Source organism: Hylobates moloch, unplaced genomic scaffold, assembly GCF_009828535.3.
Source record: "Hylobates moloch isolate HMO894 unplaced genomic scaffold, HMol_V3 SCAFFOLD_9, whole genome shotgun sequence".
Classification (NCBI taxonomy): Eukaryota; Metazoa; Chordata; class Mammalia; order Primates; family Hylobatidae; genus Hylobates; species Hylobates moloch.
Window position 1 is genome coordinate 89940965 of NW_026652284.1, and position 17901 is coordinate 89958865.

The 17901-nt window shown below is 34.1% G+C and overlaps 1 protein-coding gene across 7 annotated transcripts in view; it reads left to right on the forward strand.

The window, feature by feature from the left end:
- The window catches only part of EBAG9 (estrogen receptor binding site associated antigen 9), a 29722-nt gene extending 13430 nt beyond the window's left edge, over positions 1–16292 (forward strand). For 4 of the 7 annotated variants that reach the window (XM_058444245.1, XM_058444246.1, XM_058444244.1 and 1 more), the window contains exons 3-8: positions 700–778; positions 1578–1736; positions 3776–3883; positions 7689–7780; positions 10265–10403; positions 11307–16292. In XM_058444245.1, the coding sequence (XP_058300228.1) occupies positions 700–778; positions 1578–1736; positions 3776–3883; positions 7689–7780; positions 10265–10403; positions 11307–11459 (730 nt within the window). In that variant the 3' untranslated portion in view covers positions 11460–16292. The remainder of the gene's footprint in view (positions 1–699; positions 779–1577; positions 1737–3775; positions 3884–7688; positions 7781–10264; positions 10404–11306) is intronic. The other 3 variants (XM_032760277.2, XM_058444249.1, XM_032760276.2) reach the window with 1 other exon arrangement.
- Positions 16293–17901: the final 1609 nt, after the last annotated feature.

The window sequence follows — 17901 nt, forward strand, 5'->3', positions numbered from 1 at the left end:
TAGGGGTTTTAAATATGTCACTTAATTAAATCCGAACAACCCTGCAAAAGTGGGTTTGAATACCTGCATTTTATAGATGAGGCTGTTGAGGCTGAGAAGTAGGTAATTCTAACTAGACATAATAGAAGTAACATTGAAAACTGTGGTTTACACAGATTCCACAGCCCATGTTCTTAACAACTGAGTTATAGTACATTCTGTTTAATGTGGTACTTTTCCTACTAATCCTTAAAACTAAGTTACCGTTTGGTTCAAACCAGTAATTTTTAAACTTCTTAATAGTTAGTCTTATCAAGAAACCCCATGTATAAAACATAAAAGCCAAGCCACCCTGTTTAAAACAGCAAAGGTGGCCCAGAACTTCACCCACAGAACCCACAGCACTCCAAGGAGCATGCTCTGAAACCATCTTGCATTTTTGTTTTTGACTTTATATTCCTCTTGAGTTTGTTTATAATTCTGAGTCCTAAGCCAAAAAGCAGTTATGTTGTTCTGTCCAAGATTTAAAAAACATTCACAGAGTGTCTGATTTATGACTTTTTTTTTTACCATAAATTAGTGAGTAACTGTTATTAAAATCAATAATCATACAATTGAGAAAGATCTTGTTTTATAAGCCTTAAATTACCGTACATAGTAGTGCTTTTACTTTGCTTGTTTTGGTGGTTCTTGAAATAAATTATTTCATTTTTGTTTCAGATCTGGCAGAGGACGGAAATTAAGTGGAGACCAAATAACTTTGCCAACTACAGTTGATTATTCATCAGTTCCTAAGCAGGTAGGTTATTTTTGTGTTCTTTTGTTTTGTTTTGTTTTGTTTTGAGAGATTGAATAAGTGTCCCAGAACAATATTTTAAAAACTGGATTGCAGATCATTAATAGAAATTACTTTAATTTTTGTTGTGTTGTTAAATTTATCTGGTCTGAAAATTCTATTTGGTTCTTCATTTTATCTTCTGTTTCTTTCTTGACATTTTCTATTTTGTTTTCATTGGTTTCAAGTGTTTGCTATTGCTTGTTGGAGCATTTTATAATAGCTATTTTAAAGCCTTAGAGAATTCCAACATACCATTTTGGTGTTGGTATCTGTTGATTAACTTGCCTTGCAAATTAAGATTTATTGTTTTTATGTGCTGAATAATTCTGGGTTGTTTCATGAACATTTTGAATACTATGTTTTGAGACTTCGTCTTATTTAAATCTTGTGGAGAAGCTTGGTATTTTCTATCAGACGATCAATCTGGTTAGGCTCGGGTGAAAATGCCCAGCCCTTCTGTGGGTTGTAGTTTTAATGTCAGTTCAGTTTTCAGGGCATTTGCTTTTGTTTTACTTTGTTTTTTGTTTTTTGTTTTTTGATGGATATAGTAGAATAAAATAGAACAGAATATATCAGAATGTCTTGTATTTTTTGAACTTTTGATCAAGTTTTGATCTGTGATATAAAATGTATATTTTCCCGTGAGTCAAAAAAGTGTGAAAACCAGTGTTTTGGAAAGCCCATTTTTCTAATAAATCATCAATGAAGTGTTCATTAAGTTGCCCCTTTGTGGCTGATAATGTTGATCAATTAAATTTAGACAGATATTGAAGAGTGGACTTCCTGGGATGAAGATGCACCCACCAGTGTAAAGATCGAAGGAGGGAATGGGAATGTGGCAACACCACAAAATTCTTTGGAACAACTGGAACCTGACTATTTTAAGGACATGACACCAACTATTAGGAAAACTCAGAAAGTATGTTAAGGTTTATGCTTTTGGAGATTAAACTACTTTTTAGATTCCTATAGTTAAAATTAGATGATACAATTCACATTTATTAGAAAGCCTATTTCTTTTTTTTTTTTTTTTTATACTTTGTTTTAGGGTACATGTGCACAACGTGCAGGTTAGTTACATATGTATACGTGTGCCATCTTGGCATGCTGCACCCATCAACTCCTCATTTAATATTAGGTATATCTCGTAATGCTATCCCTCCCCCCTCCCCCGACCCCACAACAGGCCCCGGTGTGTGATGTTCCCCTTCCTGTGTCCATGTGTTCTCATTGTTTAATTCCCACCTATGAGTGAGAACATGCGGTGTTTAATTTTTTGTCCTTGTGATAGTTTGCTGAGAACGATGGTTTCCATCTTCATCCATGTCCCTACAAAGGACATGAACTCATCCTTTTTTATGGCTGCATAGTATTCCATGGTGTATATGTGCCACATTTTCTTAATCCAGTCTATCAGCCTATTTCTAATTATCAATTGTTTGTTTTCTGTCATGTTAAGTAAGAATTTTATATGTTCAAATGACCTAGGCATAGTTCTAGTAGGTTGTACCCCAAGTCTTTTAAAATTATACATGTATCGAAATCCTACTATATGTCAGATTCTAGACTCCAGTCTCTGCCATGGAGACTAAGGTGAATTGGATGAGTTCTAACAAGTTCGTACTTTAGTAATATCTACAAACTGTTAAGTAGATTTTATTGTTTGTAACCATTATAAAACTGATGCAGGACTCTTATGAACTTAAGAGTAATTGTGAGTTTGTATTAGTCATCCATACATTATTTAATCCCTTTTGAATTGAATATGGAAGATCATTTAGAGATGCAGGGAATTACTGGAAAAAACAGAATGCTTGAGTATTTTCCTTTTTATTTATCAAAATAGTACATGTACTTTTTTTAAATCAAAAACTGTAGAAGAACTTATAATGAAAAGTGAGACTTCTGACCCATCACTCTTAGCCAGTTCTTCCAAGAAACAGCCACTCAATAATTTTCTGTTTGGATTTCTTCAAGTGTTTGTCATCGTATCTATCTACAATATGGTTATATTGCCATTTCTTGTTTACCAGTAATAGACATTGTCCATTGACATTCATACTATGGTAAATGAAGATTTATTTCTTACTACTATTCCCTCTCCTTTATTCCAGTCTACCTCACTAATCACTCTGCTATATCAGAAAAACACACTTAAAGCTCACTTCCTTGTTCAAACGTAGAAAATATTTTTATCATATATATATATATATAAACACACACACACACTCTTTATAAAAATTAGGACATTGTTTCACATTTTCTAATACAGTTCCTCACCTTCTTTATCTCAGCTGATTTCAGCTATACATTTATATTTACATTGTCTAGGTTGATAACATTTACGTTCTTTGTTGTTGAGTTGTCCAAATGTCTCCATGCTAAAACACGTTAAATTGTGTATTTTTAAAGGATCCTTTAAATGAGTTTCTTAGTAGATGAATACCTTGTATTGTGGAAGTATACTGCTGCTCTCAGTAGGAACCTAGTATATTACTATAGTGCCTTATTAAATTAATTAGAATGGAAATGCTTTGAATGAGGCTACCAACATACCATATAAGTGTATTTTGATGCTACTGGCCTGAATGAGTTAATGTATTCATAGGTATCTCACATGCTGAGAGAGTTGTTTATACTGTTGGCAGGATATGATACCTGTTGTTATTTAATACAGTAACTAAAAGTGATTGATTATATTTTGAGGTCTGGAGAAAGTAGGAGAGAAAGAAAGAAAATGAGCCTGTATTAATTTTTAAAAGTGAAATACAATTTTTCTTAGTATATAACTGATCTGTACAACAATTGCCTGGGAAATTGGTATTTACAGACTTTTTTTTTAGTTTTTACATTGTAAATTTTAAGAAGAAATAAGTAATTAGAAAATGTTTTGGTTGTCTATTTTTATGTAGTGATTTGTAAAAGATCCCTATAATTCTTTTTCAATTAATCTTTCAGATTGTTATTAAGAAGAGAGAACCATTGAATTTTGGCATCCCAGATGGGAGCACAGGTTTTTCTAGTAGATTAGCAGCTACACAAGATCTGCCTTTTATTCATCAGTCTGTAAGTATGTTAATGGTTCTAGGGAGAGATTTCGTTTTGTTTCTGTTTTCTTTAAAGCAGAGGAATAAAATCTAAATGAGTTTAACATAGTATTTATATTTTTGTAACTTTGAAACAGGTTTAGCAGTTTGATAGAAGTTAATCTGGAGTTTTACCAATCCTAACCTTTTATGAGATTGTAAATTACATTAGATACTAAGATCAAGGTCTCATTGTACACATGAAAGATAGAGATACAATGTTATGTAAAAATATAAACTTCAGAGAGATTACCATTAAAATGAGAGATTAACCCTAATGGTAGATTATTTTAAAGTGAGTTATGAATTGTTTTCTTCATAGAGTGTATTTTCATTCAAAGTATGACTTAATTTTAAATGGTTTGACTTAAATGAAACTTTTTAAAGGAAAAATTTTTGAAACAAGTAGACAGCTGAGGTTCTCAACCTTGGGAGCATATCAGAATCAGCTTTGGAAGTTTTTTAAAAGCACAAATGTCCAGACCCCTCCCTACCTAAGCTTTAAGCATGCTTTGATTGACTGATTATATTATCTATTGTTGTGTAACAACTCCAAATTCAGTGACTTGAAATAATAACAGATATTAATGTAACACAGTTTCTGTGGATTGGGAATCCAGGTGACTAAACTGGGTGGTTCTAACTCAGAATTTCTCATGAGTTTGCAGACAAGTCATTGGGTTGGGGCTACAATCATCTGAAGGCTTGACTGTGGTCAAAGGATTCATTTGAAAGACAGTTCACTTCTACACCTGACAAATTAATGCTGTTTGTTTGCACAAAGCCTCAGTTCCTTGCTGTGCCCCTCTCCAAGGAGCTGCTTGAATTTCTTTATGATATAACTCCTGATTTTCCCAGTAAGTTATAAGATAATGAGAGCACTTGCTCACGGGTGAGGGTGACACCAAATGCCTTTTTGTGGTGTGGTTTTATAAGTGATACACTGTCACTTCCACGTTATTTCATTAGAAGCCACTAAATCTGGCCCACATGCAAGCCTCCACCTCTTGAAGGAAGGAATGTCTAAGAATTTGTGGACATATTTTTAAATTACATCTATCTGTCAATCTGTGTATTTTATTAATTTGTTTAAACTGCGCAGTTGCTTCTGAGGTCCCTCTCCCCAGGGGACCCATGTATATGTATGTTTTTAATTCATTAAGTAAAAACACTGTTTTTACTAAAGCCAGGCCCTGTGGCATGAAAGGTCTTTGCCTCAGAAAAATGCATTCTAGTAGGGGAGACATGATATTAAATAAATGATCACACACATCAATATAATTACAAACTTTGATAATTCTGATGCAGTTACACGATGCTGTGAACACATAACACCATAGATACTTAGCTGAATAACATAGCATTATAATGTTTTTTATTTTATATATCTCAAAATTAAACTTTATTCATAAATGTTTGATCCATATTGGTGAAATGCTTTAATCCTACCCACTGAATTAGCAATATTTGCCACCTAAATATAATTTTATTATAGTACTATCATAGCTCATTGTAAAGTTGTAAATATACAACTACTTACAGAGTTGAGAAGGGGTAAATAGAGTAGATGGAAAATGTCTCCACTGCTATTTCCACGTATTTTCCTCCCAAGCAGACAGAATAAAGGGGCATTGCATAGGAGAGGATGGTAACCTATTGGACTTCGTTTTCTATACTAAAAATATCTTACCATTCATTCTACAAATTAGATTCTTCTTTTAAACTACACATTTTATTTTTTTCTAGAATTCATCATTTGTATTGTTGTGAGAGATCTTTTATACTAAAGATAAATGTCATGTTTTATACTTTTTTGGTTTGTTAATTGGTTTGGATATTTTTGTTGGGCAGGTGTATTTAGTTTTTATGTAGACAAATCTATCAATGGTTTCCCCCTTTTTCTTTTTACTAAGGCCATCTCTACTAAAGGATCAGATACCACCCTTTTTAATGGTCTCTATAGTTTCACTTTTTTAAAAAATCTAAATATTTTATGTACTCTAACAGTCAAATACTTTAGTGGAAGAATAGATAATATGAATGGGAACTTTACAAATAAGAAATAGACATAACCTAATTTGAAGAAAAGCTTGATCTTATTAGTGCTCAAAGTAGGCCCAGTGAGGTGGTACATGCCTGTAATCTCAGCACTTTGGGAGGCCAAGGCGGGCAGGTCAGTTGAGCTCAGGAATTCGAGACCAGCCTAGGCAACATGGCAAAATCCCCCCTCTACAAAAATAAAAAAATTAGCTGGGTGTGGTGGTGCGTGCCTGTAGTCCCATCTACTTGGGAGGGACTGGGGTAAGAGGATTGCTTGAGCCCAAGAGGTTGAGGCTGCCGTGAGCCGTGATCACACCACTGCACTCCAGCCTAGGTGACAGAGTGAGACCTTGTCTCAAACAAAACAAAGTAAAATAACAAGATACAATTTTAAATCTTGTCAAATTAGTAAAGATAGAAAAGAAAGCAGCTGAGTGCAGTGGCTCACACTTATAATCCCAGCAATTTGGGAGATTGAGGCAGGAAGATCGCTTGAGTTCAGGAGTTCAAGACCAACCTGAGCAACATAGCTAGACTTCATCTCTAAAAAAATGTAAAAAACAATCAGCCAGGTGGGGTGGCATGTGCCTGTAGTCCCAGCTACTAGGGCGGCTGAGGTGGGAGGGTCCCTTGAGCCCAGGAGTTTGAAGCTGCGGTGAGCCGTGATCACACCATGCACTCCAGCCTGGGCAACAAAGAGAAACGCTGATTCCTAAAAAAAAAAAAAAAGGGAGAAGAAAAGGCAAGATTTCTACCTACTGTGGTCAAGAGGATAACTTGGTACTTTTCAAGGCTGTCATTTGCACTTTGTTTCAGTAGCTTTAAAAATGCTCCTTTCAGAAATGTATATTAAATAATTAGAAATATTTTAAGAATTTTTAACAGAGTATGGTATTACATATATTCTCAGGAGAAGAAAACTCAAAACGTTCTGTTTCATTTTTAGGGGTAAGTATTTAAAACAATATGATATTAAATAAATCTGTTCACTGATTGGTACCAGTTATTTTACACACAGTCACTTCCACACCTACCTAAACAGTCCAGCATGACCATTTTCATTGGTTATTGAAAGAAAACAGTGAACTTTTAGAGGTCTGGCTTGGGAAATAGAGGTAGGGACCAGTTGATAACCAGGTAAGAAAGTCTGGGAAAAGGAGTCATGACATAGAAGTATTTCATTAAAGATAAATTTTGCATGAGTTGTCATTTTTGCCTAGGATTGAGACAGTAAATGCCAATAAAAAATCTCCAGTGAGTTACATATGCTTAAATGAAGATGACTATGCTAGTTTTTAAACTTCAGCTCGCAGTTCTTCTCAGCACAGATTAGTCCAGTCAAGGATTTCTAATTCAGTCTGGGATCAGTCAGTTTCTTGTCACTCTATCCCCAGCTCCCTCATCTTACTGAGGAGAGAAAGAAACAAAAGACATGTTCTGTTCTTGTTCATTCCAAAATAAAGTACAGCAAAGAAGAGAATTTAATATAAGAGAGTATCCCATGAAACATAAAATAAAGAAGAAAGCTGGCCTTGCCTAGACTGTTGAGCACTGAAAGTCATACATCAGTTCTAGGCAAGCCAAAAGCAAAATCATCTGTGCCTTGTATAGGACAGGGTAAGGAAGCTGAGAAGACACAGGAGAATGACAGGTTCTGAGTTATGTGTTAAAAGATACCCTTTTGATGGCTATATGGAGAAAGGATGGCTTTTACTCTCTTAATTTTGTTTTACTTTTCATTGTAGTCTGAATTAGGTGACTTAGATACCTGGCAGGAAAATACCAATGCATGGGAAGAAGAAGAAGATGCAGCCTGGCAAGCAGAAGAAGTTCTGAGGTATTTGAGTGGCCTTTATATTGCAACCTGAGTAGAAGAACTAGATTTCTTCCCTACCGTGTTTCAAGTCAGTTGAGCCTATTCTGCTAAATATTATATTTTTCTTCATTTGATCCTTAGTTAATATGGACTTTTTTTTTTTGTATTTCAGACTGCAGATACTATTTTATATGATTAAAACCTCAGAGAAACCAAGAATTTTAAGCACTATAGGAACAAAATAACTATTAATGGCAAATGAAGTGTTATATATACATGTATATAAAAGGTTTTATATATATGTTTTTTATATATATATTTTTATATATATATATATATAAGGTTATATACATATACATACCGTATTACAAGCTTGATATTCCTCTAGGTCAGAAGTTACAACTTTATTTCCATTTCCTCGTGATCTAGCGTAGTGCCCAGTACTGCTCATTTGAATGAAAATAACTTATGTGACACTCTACATTTGTATATATATCTTAAATGATGTCCATGAAAGCCCTATGTGTTAGATGAACTACCCATTCTGCAAAAAAATACTATTCTGGAAGTTTTAAAGTTCATTTTTATTGGTTGTTCTTTTTTGTGTGTGAGCAGCAAACATATTTCTTAGTACTGCTACATTAGGTCAAAGAGTAAAGAGAAAATTATCTTAAGGGAGAGCTAGTGACTGATTACTGATTTTTAAAAGTCAGATATTTAAATGCATCTAAAGAATTTATACATTTTTAAAATTGTATAGTAAGATACAGCAATATAAATTTTTTTATTTTAAAATTGAGATTGTTTTTACCACAGGAATAGCAAACAAATTATTCTTTATCTGACTCAACAAAAAAGCTGATTTCGTTTTTGTATTTTCCTTTCTTGCTTTGTCAATAAATTACAGTTACTGTGAACAACCAGCAGAGGGTGCAGCTAAATAACTGGGAATTTTGTTTGAAGTTTTTGTTTTTTTCCTTTGAAATACATTGTCCTTTTTTTTTTTTTTTTTTTTTTTGCTGGTTAGAGGATGTCACATTTCAAAATTCAGTCAGTAAAATTGTGAGAGTTTTTAAAATTTAGTTCTTATTTAGTCAGTATAGCTTATCTTTTATAAAGGGAATATTTTTTAAATTGTGAGCTGTAACACTTAGGATATTGCATGGATCATCAAAAAAGATAAATCATCTCTTTAAAATTCCGTGTTATTTTAAAAAACAAATAATAGATACAGATGTCTGAGTATTTTACGACATTTTGGGGATTCTAGTAATTATTAGTGCCATTAACCACAAAGACAAAGGAAGGGGGCTGTCCTTTTTAAATACAGTAATCTCACTGTAGAGTTCATGCCATGAGTTCACAAGTATCTTAATATTGTACAAAAACCTTTTCTTTTTCATTCTAGCCTCTTAACCCCTAAGCAAAACAAAACAAATGAAAAAATGTACTTAAAAACTTAATATTTTACCCTTTAAGGACAGCTTGGGAGAGTGAGATTGTTAATCCGTAATAGACATGCTTCATGCTGCAAGTACATAGATAGAGCCAAAGAGAAATCGAGGTGTCGGTACATTGTTACTGCCCCTGAATAGACATTGAGCATTTTAAAAGTGTATCCACATTCCATATCTTCTAACTCTGAGCTTTTTTCCTATTGCCACTGTAAATACTGCCAGTACTGTGATCAGTATTGCTAAGAATGAAGATTCTGGTACTTTAATAATTCCCAGCATGAATCTGGATAGGTAAAATGCATTTTTGTCTGCAGCTATCTCTTAAGTTGTCTCCTTTATACTTTAGTTTTTGATACAGATTGGGTATCCCTTTCCAAAATGCTTGGGACCAGAAATGTTTCAGATTTTGAAATTTTTGAGAGTTTAGAATATTTGTGTTCTACTACTAGTTCATCATCTCAAATATGAAAATCTAAAATCTGAAATGCTCCAGTGAGAATTTCCTTTGAGCATCAGGTAGGCCCTCAGAAAGTTTCAGATTTTGGAGCATTTCAGATTTCGGATTTTTGTATTTGGGATGCTCAGCCCTTACATTATTTCAGCTAGTAACTAGGTCAAAACTTCGTTATCTTACTTGTTTATAACCTAGACAGTCCTTTATAGTTTTTTCTCTACCTCCCTTTTTTCTTCTGGTTTGACATTTTTAGTTCAGATTATTAGCTTTTCTTGAACATGAACAGAGTGATGAAAAACAGATTTTTTAAAACTATTCTTCAGAAATTGATAGCAAAAGTCAAAATGTTGCCAAAAATAGTTTCTTCCTTGAATTTTGGTCATCCATAACTCTGCCTACTCCTGTTTATGATTGAGAACTGTACATACATTTCACTCACTGTAGTTAATATTGAGCTCCTCCAGACATAGATAATCCACTTTGGATTTTTCTGCATATAACCTAATGTTGCCTCTTCCATGCCCAATTGTGACCTGTATCTTCCTTCCTCAACGTTGCATACTTGAATGATTTTCTCACACCCTAACCCTTCAGATCCAGGACCAACGTATGTTTACTCTGCTCTCTCCTGTTTCATCATCCCACTCCTACCTCCACTCCCTACATAAACCAATCAATAAAGATAGAGAGAGTGAGTCTGAGTCAGTGGAGTTATGGAAAGAGTAAGGAAGAGGTATGTATTTCACAAAGTATAATTAGTAAATACCTACCACTTTTTTTTTTTTAAACTTTTAAGTTCAGGGGTACGTGTGCAGGATGTGCAGGTTTGTTACATTGGTAAACGTGTCAAGGGAGTTTGTTGTACAGATGTTTCATCAGCCAGGTGTTAAACCTAGTATCCATTAGTTATTTTTCCTGATCCTCTCCCTCCATCTAACCTCCGCCCTTCCGGTAGGCCCCCGTATGCATTGTTCTCCTCTATGTGTTCATGTGTTCTCATCATTTAGCGCCCACTTATAAGTGGGAACATGCAGTATTTGATTAAATACCCACCACTCTTTTCTTTGGTAGAGTTAGTCACATGTTAATCTTGAAATTTACTTGGTGGAAGGTGTATCTTAAGTTTCCATTTTCTTTTTGGAGCGTGTGTTCTGTTCAGCTGTGTTCATCATGCACTTTAAAAACTGGCTGTTTATAACTACTATAATAACAGGAGATTATCAAGCTCAATATCAAGCTTTTCTGAATGGTATCCCCAGATAAAGATGTGGTTCAATGGAAGTATTGTTTTACAAAATGGAGATAATCTAAATAAGAAGTGTCAGAAGATGTGGATTCTTATCCCTGTACTTAATCCTATGACTTCGGGCAAGTCACTTAGCCTTTATGCCTCATTTTACTTATTTGTAAAACAGAGATAATATTTCTTCTATTTCACAAGTCGTGTTCTAAGGACTAAGAGAAATCCTGTTTTTGAAAATATTTGGAATTTTCAAATTAGTGAGAAACTTTCAAGACTTTCAACATTTTATTTGGTGATAATAAAAAGGCACTGCTATTTCTTTCTAGAATTTATTTGCCATTTTACCTGTGTGGTATTTTCTAAAAGTAAAAATATAAGTATGTTTCTTTTCAGACAGCAGAAACTAGCAGACAGAGAAAAGAGAGCAGCCGAACAACAAAGGAAGAAAATGGAAAAGGAAGCACAACGACTAATGAAGAAGGAACAAAACAAAATTGGTGTAAAACTTTCATAACACATGTTCTTCAAATTTTATCATGCCAGTAGGAGAAATCTCAGCTCCACAACCCAAGCAACATTTGTATGGATTTAAGAGTATTTTAAGAATACACACTGCTTGATTTTAATACATTGATCAGGCCATCCAGGACACCATGATTCTCCCAAAGTACCTTGAACTCTTAGTGATTGAGACTCAAAAAAACAAAAAAGACTTGAGACAATGTTTTCTTCATCATGCTCCAAATATAAGACATTTCTTTGCTGTACAGAAAATATCACAAATGGAATATATCAGTACCTCTCAAGCTAGTGTTTCTAGCTAAATAAATGGGTGTATATAATTTTATGGTGGAAAAGAACTGTACTGTCTGATTTCCTTCAATGTGCATAATGATAAAATAAATAATTTTAATATTCTTTTGTTTCCATGGTTACCCGACCTAAATTAGATAAATTGTAGGGCTTTAGCTTTCTTATTTTTGTCAAAAGTTGGTGTTAACATACATACCCTCTAATTTGAACTGGTATTGTTTACGTTTCATACAACATTAAGGAATTTGATGATTTTCATTTCATGAAAATGACATTAAATGCAATAATTTTATTTATCATAAACATTTTGTACATCATTGTTTTCTTTTGGATTAGTGTTGTCATACATGTAATTTATATCGCATGTGTAAACATTGAAAATCAACTAAAATGACATTTGTTTTACATTGTAACTTGTGAGTTTTAAGAACTAGTATTAGTAGTTTTTTCCTTTCATTATAGATTTTAAGATGTTGTGGTATCTTTGAGTGCCTTAGTTCTTCCTCCCTCCCAAAAGCCATTAATTTACAAATGCTTAAAGCCATCAGGTCAAATATTTCAAAGCCTTTAGATGATTCCTGTATTAGCTTTAGATGTCTGACATTATGTAGGTTACCTGTGTTATTGGCTAGGATAACATTATTGATTCATTAAATCATAAAGGTAGGAATAATAATATTTATGATGTTGATTGGCTCCAAAATAGTCTTAAGGAAGTAAATACTGTGTCTTTAGGGGAAAAGTAGACTTCATAGTTTCAAATCCCATTAACCTTTTCACTGCAATTGAAATGCATCCAGCCTGATTTTCCTATCATTTTGGAATTTTTAAAGATTTCTATTTTCTTAAGTTACTGCCTAGAATCAACATTCTGTGAGATTTTAAAACGTCATAGGTACTCTACAGGCCAAACCTTGCTAATTTATTTTACTTAAAGTGATATTTTATAGAAAAATCATAAGTTATACAATGAGAACCCTTTAAGCCCTTGGCCTAAGCTTCCAGACTAAATGTGATTATAGAATAAGATGAAATTTAACTTTGGTACAGAGCTTTTTATATCCCCAAATTATATTTCCAGTTATTATATTCATTAGAATTTCTATTATTAAACTCCCAACTTAAATAGAATTGGGCTCAAAGTTTTAATAATGTATTCTTTTCCTTCTTTGTATTTATATTTAGTTATTATGGGAATACAACATATCTTCTCTAAATTTGGAGTTCATAAAGGATAACTTCCTTTAGCTCAATTACTTGTATTGCTTTTCCCTAGTAGCTGAAAAGTATTTAAGTTTGCTTTGGTCATGATTTTCATGTGTTTGAGGTTTTTGTTGTTGTTGTTTGGCTTTTTGGTTTTTGATTATTTAAAAATAAAGACGTTAGAAATTATAGTTAGTATGATTAGGAAGAAATAGATTTTTCTTCTGGAAAGAGTAGATAACAATTCTGGAATTTATTTTATCTCTATTGATGTGTAAACTAAATTCGTCTATTGGGTATATTTTGGTCCCAAAAGTAGTCACTGAGTTAAATGCATATGACATCATGGTAGCATACTGTCTCTTTTAGCTACTAAATTTATGATTTCTATTTTTTGTTTTCCTGATTTCAATAAAGAATTGTCAGTTTTAGATGCTTATTAGAAGTAAAAAGAAAAATCTGGTAGGCTTAGATAGAATTAGTGAAGTTTTAACCATTACCAAAATTGTGCATTTCATATATTGAGATAACAAGTAATCAAAGACATGTGAAACTTACCTTGTGTTTCTTTTTGTTTTGTTTTTTATGTAGTAATTTCATGGTTTCTAGCCATTTCCTCTTCTTAAGCTTTACCTAGGGATGTTCTTTACTTGGCTCTTCTTTTAGTATAGCATGTTTAATTGAGTTGACATTTTAGAACTGAAAATTTAAAATTCTGCATCCGAATTTCTCAGTTTTGACATGCACTTGCCTCTGGGTGATTATTTCTAGGTTGTTTCTAGATGAAGATTGGTGATTGGGCAGAAGATACCTATAGAAACCAGCATTTGGATCGAGCTTCCAACACCACTCTACAAGCTACCACCATGGCGTAAACCTAACCATAGTCAGTATTCCAAAAGCCTGAATTTTGTTGAGAATGATATGTTTACTAAAGGATGGTTTGAGCCAGACAGAGCTGACATACTCATCTTGTTTGATCCTATGAAGTTCAGATTTGGAATAACCAACGATGATTTTCATACTCCTTAAGCCCCTTGCTCAAAGGAAATCTTTAGGCATGTAAGCAAACATGACAGGGTTCCGAATGGATCCCTGCTGGGACGTTGGGAGTGGGCTAGAGCCTACAGATTGTTCCCAGGAAGGAGCTTATACCCTCTCAGGTGAACTGGGGAGGGCTGAAGAAGATGGTGGGTTCATGAAGAGCATATTTAGTAGCTAATAAACTTGTTTTTATCATTTACATAGTTTTTTTTAAAATTTGAACTGCTCTGTCATAATACAATATGAAGAGATTTATTTTTTTCTTTGTGTAATTCCTTTCACTTTTCTTTAATGTAATCAAAACTATCCCAAGCTTACAGCAACAGCTAGGCACTCCTTTTATACTCAACTGTTTTTTGTTTTTTTTTTTTACATTGCCTTCTACTTTTTATCTTCCATCTCTCTTGGTCATGACCATTGGGCATACTCAATAACCAGAGTAAGTTTTGAGAGCTAGTAAAATGCTTTTTCACCAGACACCTTCCATCTTCTATAGCTTGAAAGGAACACTCTATTCTAGGGACCTCCTTGACCATCTTTTACCCTCATACAACAGATTCGTTTCTATCCTTTCATACCTCCTACTGACACTGCTAGTTCACCAGCAGAAACTTTTGCAGAGAAGCTCACTGAAAGTCTGTGGCCAGTCCAAGATAATCTCAGCCTTCCCTTTCAAGGGAGTTCTTTTCAGGGGATCTTTCTGTAGATGCTTTCCTTATATACATTGATCAGATCACCCCTGCTCTGAGAGGTTCCCAGAGTTCTCAGAGCTTCTGTAGAGATAGTACAGCATTAAACAAATTGCCAGAGTTTGCAAGTCTTTTAAATGGAAATGGTGGTTGTAAGGATTGAGACTGTACGTAAGTGTTCAGTATAAGCACTCAATAATTGGAAGTTGGTATGAGGCCCTGTATACTTCCCACATCTCACCATGCAGAGGTATTGGCAGCCCCTTCCCTGCAAAGAGTGGGAGAGGTTGCCTAATCTTGCAGTATTTTATACACCTTTAAATTGAACTTGAAATTTAGCAAGAAAGAAAACATTTATTGTAAGTCTGAGTCTTTGACTAATTATATCAATGACTCTTAGCAATCCTGTAAGAGAGATACTACCCTTATTTCCCATATAAGGGAACCAAGGCTTAGAAAATAAATTGTGTACTTGATTAATGGAATGGAAAATAGCAACCTTTGAGAGGAGGTTATAATAGTGGTTAATCAACAATCTACGTGGACTGTGATTTCTAAGCCCTCTCTTGATGGAACTATGAGCCGCCAAAAAGCCTTTTAAAGTTTCTCCTAGTTCTTAATGAAGATAGCATTACAAATTATAGTAGATAATACCCATTTGTGTTTTCTAATAATTTAATAAATATGAAGAAAATTAGCTTGGTTTTTATTTTCATATAAATGACAACTATAGTTGAATATCAGTGCCATATAATTACGTATTTGCAGTTTATTTGGGTCAGATAAGGCAAAATGAAATGTGATTTATATTCACACAGCTGCAGAAATAAGTCAATTAGCTCACTTGATTGGGTCATAATTATAATGAGGTCAAGGCCACAGGTTCTATGCATGTGCAGTTCAGTATCATACCTAGAGTCCTTCCTGCTACAAACTGTCCCTGACCTTGTCAGTTATTAGCGAGTGTCTAGGATTTGGTTGAGAGCATGAATGGCACAGAAGAAAACATCTTGTATAGAAAATTCAAAGGACATACTCTGATCAGTATGTTGACTTATTCTTGGAGCACTTTTGGCTCTTTATAAGATATTAACTACTGCCCATAATTAGTTTTATTTGTTAAAATATTCAAACCTTAATTTGAATTCTTATACAGCAGTGCCATTTCCAAACCTGTTGACTGTTCCTGAATAAACGCAGTGCTTACCTATTTTATGGAGAAAACACCATCATCAGATATAGTGGCCTCTGAAATTAACTCAGCATTTTATTGCAGTGCTAAAGTGAAGATGTGCATAAGAATATAGATATATTTAACTCGTCACATTTAAGTTTAAAATGTGAAAATACAAGTGCTTTTTTTGCTTTGTGAGGCTCTGCAGTGCATCCGAACCTCGTAATTACCTGATCTGTCTTGATTAGAAGGAGCCCTTACGGAGTGAGACAGTGCATGGGCGATCATTTTTAAAACTTGTCCATGTACAGCTTCCAGTGGGAGATGTAAAAATTATTGTCTGCTTTCGTTTTTCATTTTCTGTATACAACCAACAAGCTAGAAATAATGTGCTGGTTCAGAAGAATTAAAGGTCAGTTTAAAATGCCAGCACCTATTGTTTACTGTAGAAAGGGAGGCTGGCAAACCATTTCAAACATTGTGAACTACTATAATTGCGAGGAAGGGGAGGGAGGGTCTTAACTGCACCATCGAATTAGAGAAGCCATGATACCTACCTTTAATATTCACAAGGGGAGTCAGACTTGATTTTATAATACATTGTCATCTTATATGTATCATGATAGTCCCAGATACTTAACATGGCTTCTATAATCTGAGGGAGAGAGAATGAGTCTTCTTCATAGTTAGACCAATAAAGTACTGGCAGACAAAATTTTGTAACAAAGGTTTAGAAAACAATTTTGTTAAGCATTCCTTATTTAGGGCAATAGAGAAACGTATCTTCAGCATTAACCAGAGCAGTATTTCAAGTAACAGATCTTACATGAACTGGAAGTTTTCAAAGAACCTGGTATATAGGGAAATGACATGGAAGCTCTTCTCAGAAGTAATACCCGGACCCCCGCAGGGGGCCAGGGGCAGGCCAATGGCAGGGCTTCCAGCCTGTCGTTCATTTTTATGTGTTTTATATATTGGAGTGTTTAAATGTGTAAAATACTTATTAAAGTTGTATATCTTTTAACAAACTTGAATGCTTACTAAAAATATTTCAACCTAACAAAAAGTCTTCTAAGTAGAACTTAAACCTTTTTTAAATTTTAAAATTCTTTCAAGTTATTATTGTAACCATTAGTTATAACAATCATTATTATTGTGGGAAAATCAGTGGTCACAGCAGTGCATCCAGTGGGTTTAAAATAATTACCTAATATAAGCCTGTTTTATTCTATTTGGACTTTCTAATTGTTTTTGTTCAGGACAATTGAGAGATTGTTGACATTCTTTCAAGATTTGTTATAAACTATTAATTTCCTAGGCTACTGCCTCATTGTGCACATTTTGCCGGCAAGATTGGAAGGAAATAAAATTTTTTCAAGTGCTCACTGACCCAAAATGGAAATGGGAAACCACCCCAAATCTTTTAAAATGAAAAACCCTCAAGAGGAAAACATATCAGACCCAACCACTACTTAGGCAGGGCAAATGATTAATGCAAATCAGTCTTCCTTTTTTTTCTGCCACAAATGTCAGAAACGCTTGGCATCTGAGTGCATGGCATTTTTTTCCCCTCTTTTCTGAACAGCTCAACTTGGAAAGGTCAACATATCCCTTTGGGAAAAATCTTGTCTTATAAATTGGAATGTTTGCACACATAACTGTAGGAAATGTTTAACATTTGCTTTGATGGGACAGCAGTTTGTTCAATAGAGTGGAATTGTTCTTGTTTTTTTCCATTTTCCTGCCTGTTTGTACATCACAGGCACTCAACTTACTGAAAGCAACTTCGAGGCACTTCTATGAGATCAGATCATCCTGTCCACAAAACCAGCCAATGCCTTGGGCTTCCAAAAGGCAAACATGTTCCATCTTTTATTTACTCCAAGGGACTCATTTGTGAGAGACTGTTCTGAATAAAAGCAGTAATTTTCCACAGACTATACAGCTGAAGCCCTAAAGAAGGAGGAGAGGGAGGGTGAGGGGGTGTCCAGTGTCTCCAATGGGTTGTTTGAATCTTTTGGTTTATGTAAAGGAGGATATAGGACATTAAGACAATAAAACTATT